Genomic DNA, 11,492 nt, shown 5'->3' with positions numbered 1-11,492 from the left:
GGGAGAGAGGGCGAGCTGCTCTTCCCGCGGCCACCGGGAGCGGGAGTGGGAACGGGAGTGGGAACGGGGGCGGGAGCGCTCTCGGGCTCGGGCTCGGGCGCGCGCTCGGGCTCGGGCTCAGGCGCGCGCTCGGGCTCGGGCTCAGGCGCGCGCTCGGGCTCGGGCTCAGGCGCGCGCTCGGGCTCAGGCTCAGGCGCGCGCTCGGGCGCGTTCCCGCCGCGGGGCGGGGCCGGCGCTGGGCGGGCGGCGCCCGGAGCGCGTAAATGACGCAGCGGCCCCGGAAGCGGCCGGGAGCGGAGCGAAGGGCGGCCGCGCAGACGGCCCGGCAGGCGCAGGGGTCCCGCCGCCGCTGCCCGTAGCTCGGCGGAGCCGCTCCGTCAGCCACCGCCGCCCCCACCCTTCCGTGCCATCCCGCTCCTGCGCGCCCGGCCGCCGCCGGGCAGTGCCTGCCGGGGGCCATGTCGCTCCTCCAGTCCGCCCTGGACTTCCTGGCGGGCCCTGGCTCCCTGGGGGCCGCCAGCCGCGACCAGAACGATTTCGTGGGGCAGACGGTGGAGATGGGCGAGATGAAGCTGCGCATCAAGCGGGTCATCGCGGAGGGTGAGAGCGGGCGGCGGCCGCGCCGGGCCGTGCGGGGCGGACTCCGGCGCTGCGGGGCCCGGACGGGCTTCGCGGCGGGCCTCCCGCTCCCCTTTCCCCCTCTCCCCTTCTTGGACAGGGAGGGTTCCTCCTGGGCAGGCCGCGCCCTGGTGGGGGCGGGCGGGCGGCGGCCGGGACGGAGCGTTCCGGCCCCTGGGAAGGGCCGGTTCCCTCCGGGGGTCCCGGGTGCGCCCGGCGCCTGCCGCTGCCACGGGGGTGCTTCCTGAGGCCCGGCTGTGTGAGCCGTGCTTGGTGTAATTGTCCCGCTTCAGGACACGGAAGCCGCGGAAGAACTGGTGTGTTGTGTGGCCTCTTCTTCGCTTGCTTTGTGGTTTTAAGTGCTTTCACCGCGTATCAGAACTCAGAGGAGTTTATAATCTACCAAGGACCTCTTGGGAATGCTGGGTTGCATTTTCTTTTTTTTTTTTTTTTTTTTTTTTTTTTTTTTTTTTTTTTTTTTTTAACTGACAACGTATAAATAGTATGCCAAAGGTGCAAGTTTGCCTGTGTTGCTTTGGGTTGTTCAGAAGACTGTGAAATGCAGGAAAACATGTTTGCTTTAAACACTCGTGTCAGGAGGCTGATCGCACTGTGCACATAGACTTTGCTAGAGTACAGGAATTGAATGCCTGGGCAGTTTTCAGTTTCGTTGAATTTTCGGGTAGGTATCCTGGCACACCACTCGCCAGTCTGTTTTAGAATGGGTGCTGTGTTTGGTGTGTGCAAATTACTTAGATAATAGCAGAAATTTGGATCTTCTTGTGCTTGTGATCAGAGAAATTATTTCCTCAAGCAGAAGAGCCACCAAAAGCTAGTCTCAAAAGACTAAAATGTGAACTTGTCCATCCTAATGCAGTTAAATATTTCATTAATTTTGTACGGGTAGTTGGTGTTATTTAGGTTAAATACTGCAAAGCTCTATTCAGAGCTCCTTTTCATTATTGGGGTTACTTTCTGTAGTTTCTTCTTGGAGTTGTCTGGTATTTAAGTAGTTTTTTGTTGAAACCTTGGTGATCTGCATGGAAGAAAAATTTGATTCTTTAAGATTAGCTACTTCAAACTACTTAGAAGCTACTTACAGAAACTTAGTGGTGTAAAACAACAGGAAACTGGTCTTCACCATTGCTTTAATTTGTCATTTGAATGCTTAAACACTTTTGGCACATGAGCTTAAACAGAACCTGGCAATTTCTTAGGCAGTAAGTTGCATTTAAAACAGTACTAAGTGTCAAGTCCTATTTGGCCATCAACCTTTACCTACGGCTTCTTTATGGTCAGAGTTGTGAGTGAAATGCAGGCACTCAGTATGGTGTGAACGCTAAAAGAACTGTCTGTGCTGCTGATATTGTAACATAATTGCAGGCGGTGACCACAGCAGTTTCCAAAGGACAAAGGAAAGTTAGGACAGGAAGCTACTTTTGAGGCGTATCTGCTGTTTAGTTCTTGGTTCTGAAGCAAGTATTTGAATATTTACTTTGACAGCAGCCTGCTGTTTCCCAGGATCTGGCACAGGCATTGTAAAATGTCAGGGGAAAGATGCCAGGGTAGATGACTTAAAGCAAATGGGGACTTGCTTTAACTTTGGTGTTCTTTACAATTTGTCTGTAACCACTGCTTCATGTTCCATGTTTGTTGCAGTATTATGGTTTTATTTTTTATTGTTTTCTTTCTCTGTTGTGCCAACTGAAGTTGGGCTTACCGCTTGCTTTTGCTAGAAAGTAAGATTTGCTAGCCAACAAAGCTGGTGTAAAAGAACCTCTAGGGTCTATTGAGTAATAACATAAAATAGATATAAAATATAGAAGTCCCAGCCTCTCCTGCTGTCTTCAGACTTGAATTTGTCTCTAGCATATAGGTTATTTTGTTGCTGAAATTGCATTTGTCTTTCAGCTCTGAACCTGTGTGTGACACTTTCTGATACATGTGTCCATAACTGTAGTTTATAAGTATTCCCTTCCATGCTTACAAATACAGAATCTGTTTTTCTTCTAGATGAGTCCTTTCATGCCGAATTCCCTACTGGAAAGTCAAATGCTGCTTTCTGAATTTAGATTTCTCATCCACGGTGAACTGTGTGACATCTGCCAGTACATAGAGGCGACCCCTTCTGTAGGATCATAGGTTCTGCTTTGTTTGTAGCTGGTGTGAGCAGGCCCTGTGGCTTAGTGTGGCACAGTATCCTATGGCAGCACAGGTTCAGTTGTTCCTGTGCCCCACAGCTCCCTCCAGCCCTGTGGTGTGCTGGCCGTCGGTGTTGGCCAGCAAAGATGCAGGTACATCTTTGGCTGTACCAAAGCTGTACTAAGCTGAGACTCGCTGCACAGTTCATTTGGATGTGTTTCTCTGTTCATTTTGCGGAGGTGCCGTGCTAGGAGTAGGACTGGCCTAGCTTCAAACATGGTGTGCTGCTGCAGGAGGCTGAGAGCAACCCAGGAGTGTGAGCTGGTGATGATCTCTAGCACTGATACTACCTCTGAATGCAAGGGCAGACTAAGTGTGTCACAGGCTGGACTGAGCACTCCTAAAATATGGTATCCTGTGTTTGTTTTTTTTTTTTTTTTTGCTTGAGCATTTCAGTAGCTCACTGCAGGTAAGAGATTTTAGAGGAAATGGATTGGGGTCTTTATGTATAATCCATACTTGCCCTTTGTATGATGGTGGCTTCAGGGTATCGTGGCTCTTTTGGGTCCTCCAGTTAAACACACAGACCCCCCCCCCAATTTTCCTTCAGTAAAATAGTCACAGGTTGCATATCTAATTAGCAGATATTAGTAAATGTAGCTATCTCATATTTTATCAGAGAGGGCACTCTCTTGTATGGCCATAATTCACTGATCAAGTCTAAGTAGTCTGTACCTGTCTCAGTCCCAACACGGGTGTCTGCTCTCATCAGGATGTTTGTGTACATGTAGTCCAGCTACATGTGAGCTCTCCAAATGCTTACTAACATGTTTAAGTTTTTTAGAGTTAGGTGAGAGGGGCTTAAACTGTCACCTGTCAGATCTCTTACTATTCCCTTGCTATTCATGTGAACAGTGTGTGCATTTTATGCTGACTTTTTGTGTCTTTCTTTTATGCTTGCCCTTTCAAGAATGTTGGGATTCACGTATCAATCTGTACCAAATGGTTGAAGGACTGAGGTTGTCCATACTGACTCAATGATCAGTGTAGCCTGCACGTTTGGCTTTGGGGGAGAGTGGGGAAAGCGATTGACCACAGCATGCTGAAAAGTAGTTTTCAGAAATTTCCTGTTTCTTGCTCCTAAAAGCTGCTGTATTTGCACAACCAACCTTGCAAAGTTGTTTTTTAATACTTGACAGTACAGGTGTTTTTTGTTTTGCCTATGTTGGACAAAACATCTCATCTGGTATACCATATGCCTATTTACATGCTAATGGAGGCACTAAAAGATGATGGATAAGTAAATACGGAAAATTTCTTGATCTCTGCCTATACTGTAGAAGGAATATGACTGTCATTGGGCTGTCAGAGTATTCATTGAGAGACTGACAATGCCAAAGATGGTGGGGAAATTATAGAAACTCATTCTCTAATTCTGTCTAGTAATGGTACTCCAATGAGAGTGTAAACTGATATGAGAGTAGCATGTCCTGTGATATGCACTGTCAAGTTTCAAAACTACAAGGAAGGTTGAGTTTTTTTGATAATTGTAAATTGCACAGTCGTAGTGGCTTTGGTAGTTAGCTAATTGTTTGCTGTGTGCTGAACACATGCTCAATAAAAATTTTGCTGTCTTTAGAGCACAAATGAAATGATTTGATAACTAAGATATTAGTAAAACTGTTCATGTGTTTAAAAATTATGCAGACTTTAACTACAATCATATTGTTCCTTGAATGTTTCTGTTGAACCCTTTTGTTTTGTAAAAGCAAGTAGCTGTTGTATTATTGGGGTAGCAGAAACAGTTATAGCGGGTCATAAATTATTTAATATCTTCTGTTGACAAAGTCTTTGATTTTATATGTGTTGGGCAGTGGTGTCTTGGTTCAACTTAAAAATAATTACGTAAAGCAACTTGGGTCTTGTCAGTGATGACATGGAATGAGCAACACTGTCCTTCAGGAGCTTAAAGAGAGCTGCCTGCTCTCATGTATGCTAGTTGCAACTTGTTTGAAATTTATTTGTATTACTGCTTTGGCCAGGTACTCTTTGGCCTGACAAATATGCAGCAAAAACTAAGTGGTGAAATTAGCGTTTCAGTGTGTGTGAGGTTCTCCTGCAGAGGAACCGAGGAGTTAATGTCCTCAAGTGAACAGTAAAAGAAAGAGGGAGTTTTCATTGATGTTTGTGAAGTGCTTACCAACTCTTCAAATACAAGTTTTATCTCATGAAACACATTGACCTTTTCATGCTGATGTAGGTATGGGAAGGCTGGGAGAAGTTCTGGAAAATGGCTTTGCAGGCAGTTCAGAGGTACCAGACGAAGCAGTGGAACTTCTGTTTTGTTTCAGCATCGTTTTACTTTAGACTCTGAATAAATTACAAGTTCATAATATGCTCAGAATACATTTAGTCTCATTTTTATTTAGACATAATGGTATTTCCTTCTCACTACATTGTTCCTTAGTTTAGAAAAAACTTTAAGAGTAGACATGTGTTTTTCTTACTCCTATCTGTTGAGCCTAGGACTGTGACCTTCAGTATGTGCACTACCAACTTGTCAAGGCTTTTTAATGTGGGTTAATATTAATACTAGTCATTTATTCTTTTTTAATAGAACATTTTCCTCTCAATACAACAGTATTTTGCAAATAAACCAAAGTGAATCTTCCTTGTGATGTGTCACTTTGTCCAGTTGTGCTGCCATTGCAAGGAAGTTCCATATGGTTAGAGTAGATTCTCTGTATGCTGAAAAAAGCCAATGAAAGTCTAGATCAAGTTACATGGAAGGAAATTGCATGAAATCTCACTTTTTAAATATATCTAGGTTAAAATAATACTTCTGGTTCCTCTGTGTCTAACTGTCCATGTACACTTCACAACTTTCCAGTGCTTTTTGTTGCTTGTTTTGCATGTGAGGCTGAACAACTGAGGAAAAAAAATCAGGTGTTTGGCTGTGTGAAAAACGGGGAACAAGCAAGTTCTGTAGCACGCTGTTTTTCATGTGTAATGATTTCTTGTGCTTCCTTTGAGCAACAAATGTTGACAAAAGAGCACACAAGAAGAGAAACATGATGACAAAAAAATGCATTATTCAAATTCTTTGATCTGAGTCTAAAACTTTTTCATCATAGTGAATCATTCCTTAGTCAGGAAGGTAGCAATAGACTGCAGACTTCATTTGATTTTGAGGGGCTTTTTTGAGTTTAAAAAAGATGTCATGAATTGAAGCCAGGTGAGTTATTATAAGCTGCTTTCTCACAAGGTGAAACTTGTGTCTGTCGTTAAAGTAACAACAACAAAAAAAAAAGCTGCTTTAGACTTCAAGGCTTCCTCAGTATTTTGAGGGTGAACAGCCAGTATTGCAGTTTACAAAGCTTATAGGAACAATTTTATGGTCTCTGCAAGTACTGGATTCTCAGGATAGTGGTAATGTAATTAAGTACTGATTTTTGGGTGGATTTAATTTGTAAATTCTGGCAGCAGAGGCACAATGAATGCTTAATGGTCAAGTTTCTGTGAACATTGTTTTATTTGCTGACAGATGGAGAAAAAAAAGATGATGATTTCTAAAGAACAGCTAAAGCACCTGACCTAGCAGCTTTCCAGTTGCATTCCCTTTACTGTAGATGTAGAGGATGTTTTCAGCGTGAAGCAGAACAGTGGTATTTTTTAAAGCCAGTGTTTCTTGGCTACAGCATTTCCTGCCTGCAGAGGAGCTCTGAAAGTTTCAGGATATTCTTGAAACTTTTCTACTTCTCAAGGTTGTGGGAAAATGTCCTGATTGTTAAATTAGGGCCATCCTTCATTTTTGGGGCAGTTTCATCTTGTTATTAGGACTTTGGAATTGACTTGAACACATCACTGGGCTTCAAAAAAACATGCTTCTGAATCAATGCTTGGCAACAATAGCGGAATCTTTTCTGTTTTGATTAAGGATGCTTCCTGTATTCTGATAGAAAAGCGTTCAGGTAAGATGCACTGTAACTTTATAGTCCAGGTTAGAGTTACGGTGTTTCAATCATGTTATAGTTGAAACGTAAGCTACTCAAAAGTGATATGGAAACAAATTTGGTCAGTATTTGGGAGGGGCGTGGGCAAGTCATATGAGGTAGTTACAAACAGGAAACTGTTCACACCCTCTCTTTCTCATGGCTACTTATGTCTGTAATGAAACAGTGTATTACAGTAGCAAGCAGTTTTGTGTTGTGGTTCATGTTCCTGTTTTGATGCTTCTCCAGCTGCCAGCTAGGAAATTATCATTTCACTGAAATGGCTGGTCTGGAAAAAAAAATAAAAATCTGTGGAGATGTGAAAAACAGGGATGGGATAAAAAAGAACAGTTTAAGATCCAATTGGATTAATAGTGCAGTGAAATTATTCAGTATTATGTGATGCCTGGTTTTAACTTGAGGGAGAAGCCAAGTCTCTTGGTTAGAACAGAAAGGATGTTCTAATCTTTGTAAGAGAATTATGAAGTACTGTCAGGAACAATGCCTGTGGGCTGTGTGGTGGTGTAAGGATGAGTGCGGAGTGCTCACTATAAAAGCAAATGAGGTAGAGCTGGTTCCTGATGTGAAGGACTGTCAGTGTGGGGCAGGAAGGTCGGGCTGGTAAGTTTTGTGTTCTTGTGTTACCTTGTTATTCCAGGTTTGCTGCGGAGCAAGACTGCTTCCAGGACTGACTGTAGTACTCTGGCTACACTGTTTCCATGAGTTGGTGTGGTGCTCTGCAGTGAACCTTTATCTGTGAGCTTGACACAATTTGTGTGGCAGAAAATATTGGTCGGAGACCATTTTTGAGTGCTTGGACTGTGTTCCGAGAATGGGGCTCAGAAATGCTTCAGCAGTGCAAAACCTGTCTCTTGGGGCAAGAGCTGGAATGGGTGTGTACGTATATACACACTGGCTACCTGTATGGGGAAATACTAAGATGATTTTGCCGATATAGAAAGCTCCAGAAAACTGTCTTAAAACCACCTGCAGATGTTTACATGAGTGAAAAAAAAATGAGTGAAAACACCCCAAATGTAATTACATTCCTTATAGACCTCTAGAAGTTATACTGTCAACTTTCACTTTATCATTTGCGTCAGCTGTCTACTATACAGGTGTTTGTTTGTACAGCTGTGTTGAAAGTGCTTTTTATTCCCCCTTTTTTTTTTTTCCCCTCCATTTTTACAAAATATATTGGTCAGAAGGCCTGGAGTAAACTGTTATGGCAGAGGAGAAGTTCTGCCAGTAAACTTGTCTCTATTGAGGGTATATTAAAACTGCTTTAAGAGAGCCAGCATCAAACCTGAAGTAAAACTGGATCTAAGAGTGAAGCAGTAGGACTAATTTTGCCTTTTGTGTAAGAATTGTTTTCACCAATAACAGATGGTTTAAAAAGCAAATCTGAATTAGAAGTACCTTTGCAACTTATTCTGGCTCCCTTGGTATCCCAGAAAAATCCATGAATTTAAACTTAGTATCAACTGTAGTGCTGCAGTAGTAGTGAGCCAAACGTTACATGGAATGAGCAGTGTTGTATGGAACTGAACTGTGTTCAGGTGAAACAGTAAAATGACAGAATGGGAAACTGCCTCTCAAAACATTACTTTCAAGTGGCGTAGCTATTAAGGATGAGATTGTAGGCACTAGGAGTGGGATTCTCTGTACAACAGCTGCAGTGAAGTAGCAGTTAACAATACATGATACCACTGATTTTTCTCTGGAATTCTGCAAAGTTTAGCATTTCAATACTTGAATTTAAGGTATAATCAGTAAAATAAAAATGCATGTTTTAAGCTACTTATCTACTCTCAAGCTAGTGCTATTTCAATGAAGTTTCTCCCTTCAGCTTACTATTCTAATATGTCTGTATAAACTGTGGAATCCTACTGTGCTAGGAGCTCAGGTAACATATACTACCATTGAAATGGCCTTAAAGAAGACTCTCTTCATTACTTTGCCTTTTCTTACCTATTAAAGTGTAGTAATTGATCTAAGTATTTTGCTAAAACACAAGTTGAGTCCTGCCAGGTTTAAATTTGATCTCAGCAAAATCTTAGTTTGGTCATTTTGTATGCCAGTTTCAGTCCAGGGAAAATCAGTTGTGCTTCACTGAAAGTTAATTATCTGCACTTTAGCCTAGACAGAGCATGTGTTAACTTCTGTTGATAACAAGAATTTGTAACTTTTACAAGTTACTTGCTTCACTGCTAGCGTTGCACAAAGTGGTGCAATGTTCACTTGCAATGCTATGCCAGAATTAACATTTATGTTTTGCAGTGAGTATTGAAATTTAACTACCAGTATGTTTTGAAGTAGTCATGAAGCTGAATATAAAATTTTAGATTCCTAGCTAGCAATGAAGAGGACTAAAATTAGGTTTTTGGTTGGAAATGAGATTAATTTAAATGCAAAAGGATAACTTAATCTTCAGAAGCCCTTCTGAGTTGGTTGTAACATGATGATTCTGTTAAAAACCCAGACTTCTCCATCAAGAAGTGAACTTGAGTTGTTTTCATAAATGTGATTGAGTTTTAGGCATGAATTTTAAGGTTATTTTCTGATTGAGGGAGAAAATTTTGGGGCATCTAGGAATGTGTCCAGGGTTTTGGGAGGATTGTATGATGATCAGGACTTTTCACAGAAACTTGAAATACAACTTTTTTGAAGACTACTTTAACATTTTTAGTCAGGTAAACGAATTCCTCCTTTTGCTCCTTCATACTTGGTGTCAACAGGATTCAGCTTAGTGATATTGTACAACTTGGTCTATACTGTAAGCATTTCTTACACTGGAGGAAGAGCTTCTAGGAAAGCTTATCACAGCAGGTAAAGTAGTTGGAAAGGTAGTATTGTTTCTAGGGATCTTCTTAAAAGTTTGAATCACTTTGGTTGGTAATTGGATATGCTTGAAAACAGACTGAATTGATTGTGAGTTAATTCTGATTCATAGGTGCTTTCACCTGTATTATTTCCAAGAGGACATTTGATGCATTTGTATGGAGCATGGTTGTGTTTCGGAGTGCATGTATATAGGTCTGTGGATACTTGTATTTATACAGGTACTAGAAAAGTGTGTGCTTGAGATGCAGAGTAGACTTGCCCTGTTCCAGCCCTTGTGGAATCCTTGACAGTGTATGCAGCTGAACTGAGCTTGCAGAACAACTGTTCTGGGGTTCCCCTGTCACCATTTTGCCTTTGAATGCCTTCCAGAAAACTAACTGTGATGTAATTTTGTGTTAGAAATTTGTGCTGACCTGAAGGCCCTAATTTTGTAAATCGAAGCATATATTTTCAAGATGCAGTTTGCAGGGTTATTAGAATAAAATAACTGAAATATTTATTAAGATGAATGTGAAGACTTCTGTAGGGCCAGCAGTACTTTGACTGTGTAGAAGGTCTGTGGGATCTGTGTAGGATGAAGACACGGAGACAGTAGCTCTGTGGTGCAGTGACTGGTGTACACTGGTGTAGGGGCTTGCAGCTCCTACAGGGGCAGGAAACTCTAAAACCTGAGGAATGACTCTGGGTGGCTATAAGGAGCTGGTTGGGGAGACCAGTCAAAACCCAAGGTTTCCCAGCACCTGCCTTCAGTGGAAGGATGACTCACAGATTCTCTTCCTTGTTTCACCAGCTCTATTAAATCTATAAAGAGTAGCCAAACTGATCAGAGCTCTCCAGAGCCGTGTTTTTCTTACATATGCTCTCATTCAGAGAGGAGCAAAGTGTCTTCAGGTAATGCTCTGAGATGCTGGTAACTGTGAACTTCATTCTGTTTCCAACCCCTGTCCCATCCATGCCCAAAATGCTGGTTGGAATTGCTGATCAGAACATTGGGACTAGAGGCTTTCAAAAAGTTAGGGGAAATTCCTAATGTGGGAAGTGCCAAACCTGATGTTGCAGAATGAATCAAGGTAAATGGATAAATGTGGGTAATGTATGGCACCGCTGAACTGCAGCCACAAAAGCAAAGACAGTATCCAGGAACCTGTCATTTGTTTGTTTCACGTTGTGGATGCTAGTAGCAAATTAAGAAGATGTATGGGCAGAGCCATTCAGGAGTCCTGGAGAACACCGTGATGCTCAATGGCCATGTAAAATTTTTGTGATTACTTCTTGAAAAGACTCGTATTTGATTAAATTGCACAAAACAAATACTGTGTTCACTTCAGCCTCATGTTAATATTTCTCATTTACAGAGAAGGTATCGGGTACTAATGTGACTGTACTGATTTGGATTCTGCATCTTTTTGAAAAAGTGCCTTGTCAGCTTATTTCTTCTCTGCGATGTTCATTATTTAGTTGTCCTGTTCTCTCCCTTTTTGACTGGTGAAATTCTGTAGTTCTTGTATCTTCTGTGCTTATTCTCCAAATTATTCCTAGAGAGAGAACATTGCTTTGTAGTTCAGTGAAAATAGATTTTGTACTAGAGGAGTAGGAAGGCAAATAATTGAAGTTTGTCACTTTGGCTTTTACTCTATTAAAGATACTCTGCCATAAACAGCATACACCACATTGTTGGTGTAGCCACAAGGATGATGTTCCCAGAAGAAATGGAAATGATACAGTGGTGTCTTAAAAATAGATTAGAATTTTATAAATATGTTCTTCAGATAGTTAGATTAACATGGGTGGCCAGTGAGGAAACTTAGCAGACCTGTAACTCCGAGTCTTTTACTCTGCAGAAGTTTGCACAGAGTTCTTGAGCAAAGTGGAAGTGTTTGAGAAAATAGATGCTTT

At 42.1% G+C, this 11,492-nt stretch overlaps 1 protein-coding gene across 3 annotated transcripts in view; it reads left to right on the top strand.

The window, feature by feature from the left end:
• The first annotated feature begins 340 nt into the window (after positions 1-340).
• GAK (cyclin G associated kinase) overlaps positions 341-11,492 on the top strand; it is a 73,753-nt gene continuing 62,601 nt past the window's right edge. For 2 of the 3 annotated variants that reach the window (XM_017822480.1, XM_017822479.1), the window contains exon 1: positions 341-600. In XM_017822480.1, coding sequence (XP_017677969.1) covers positions 459-600 — 142 coding nt within the window. In that variant the 5' untranslated portion in view covers positions 341-458. Of the gene's footprint in view, positions 601-872; positions 936-11,492 lie in introns of those variants that run through there. The other variant, XM_017822481.1, reaches the window with a different exon arrangement.

The sequence above is a fragment of the Lepidothrix coronata genome, unplaced genomic scaffold (genome assembly GCF_001604755.1).
Source record: "Lepidothrix coronata isolate B3197 unplaced genomic scaffold, Lepidothrix_coronata-1.0 Scaffold98, whole genome shotgun sequence".
Lineage (NCBI taxonomy): Eukaryota > Metazoa > Chordata > Aves > Passeriformes > Pipridae > Lepidothrix > Lepidothrix coronata.
Note: the sequence above shows the minus strand (reverse complement) of the source record. Positions and strands in the feature narration are given on the sequence as shown.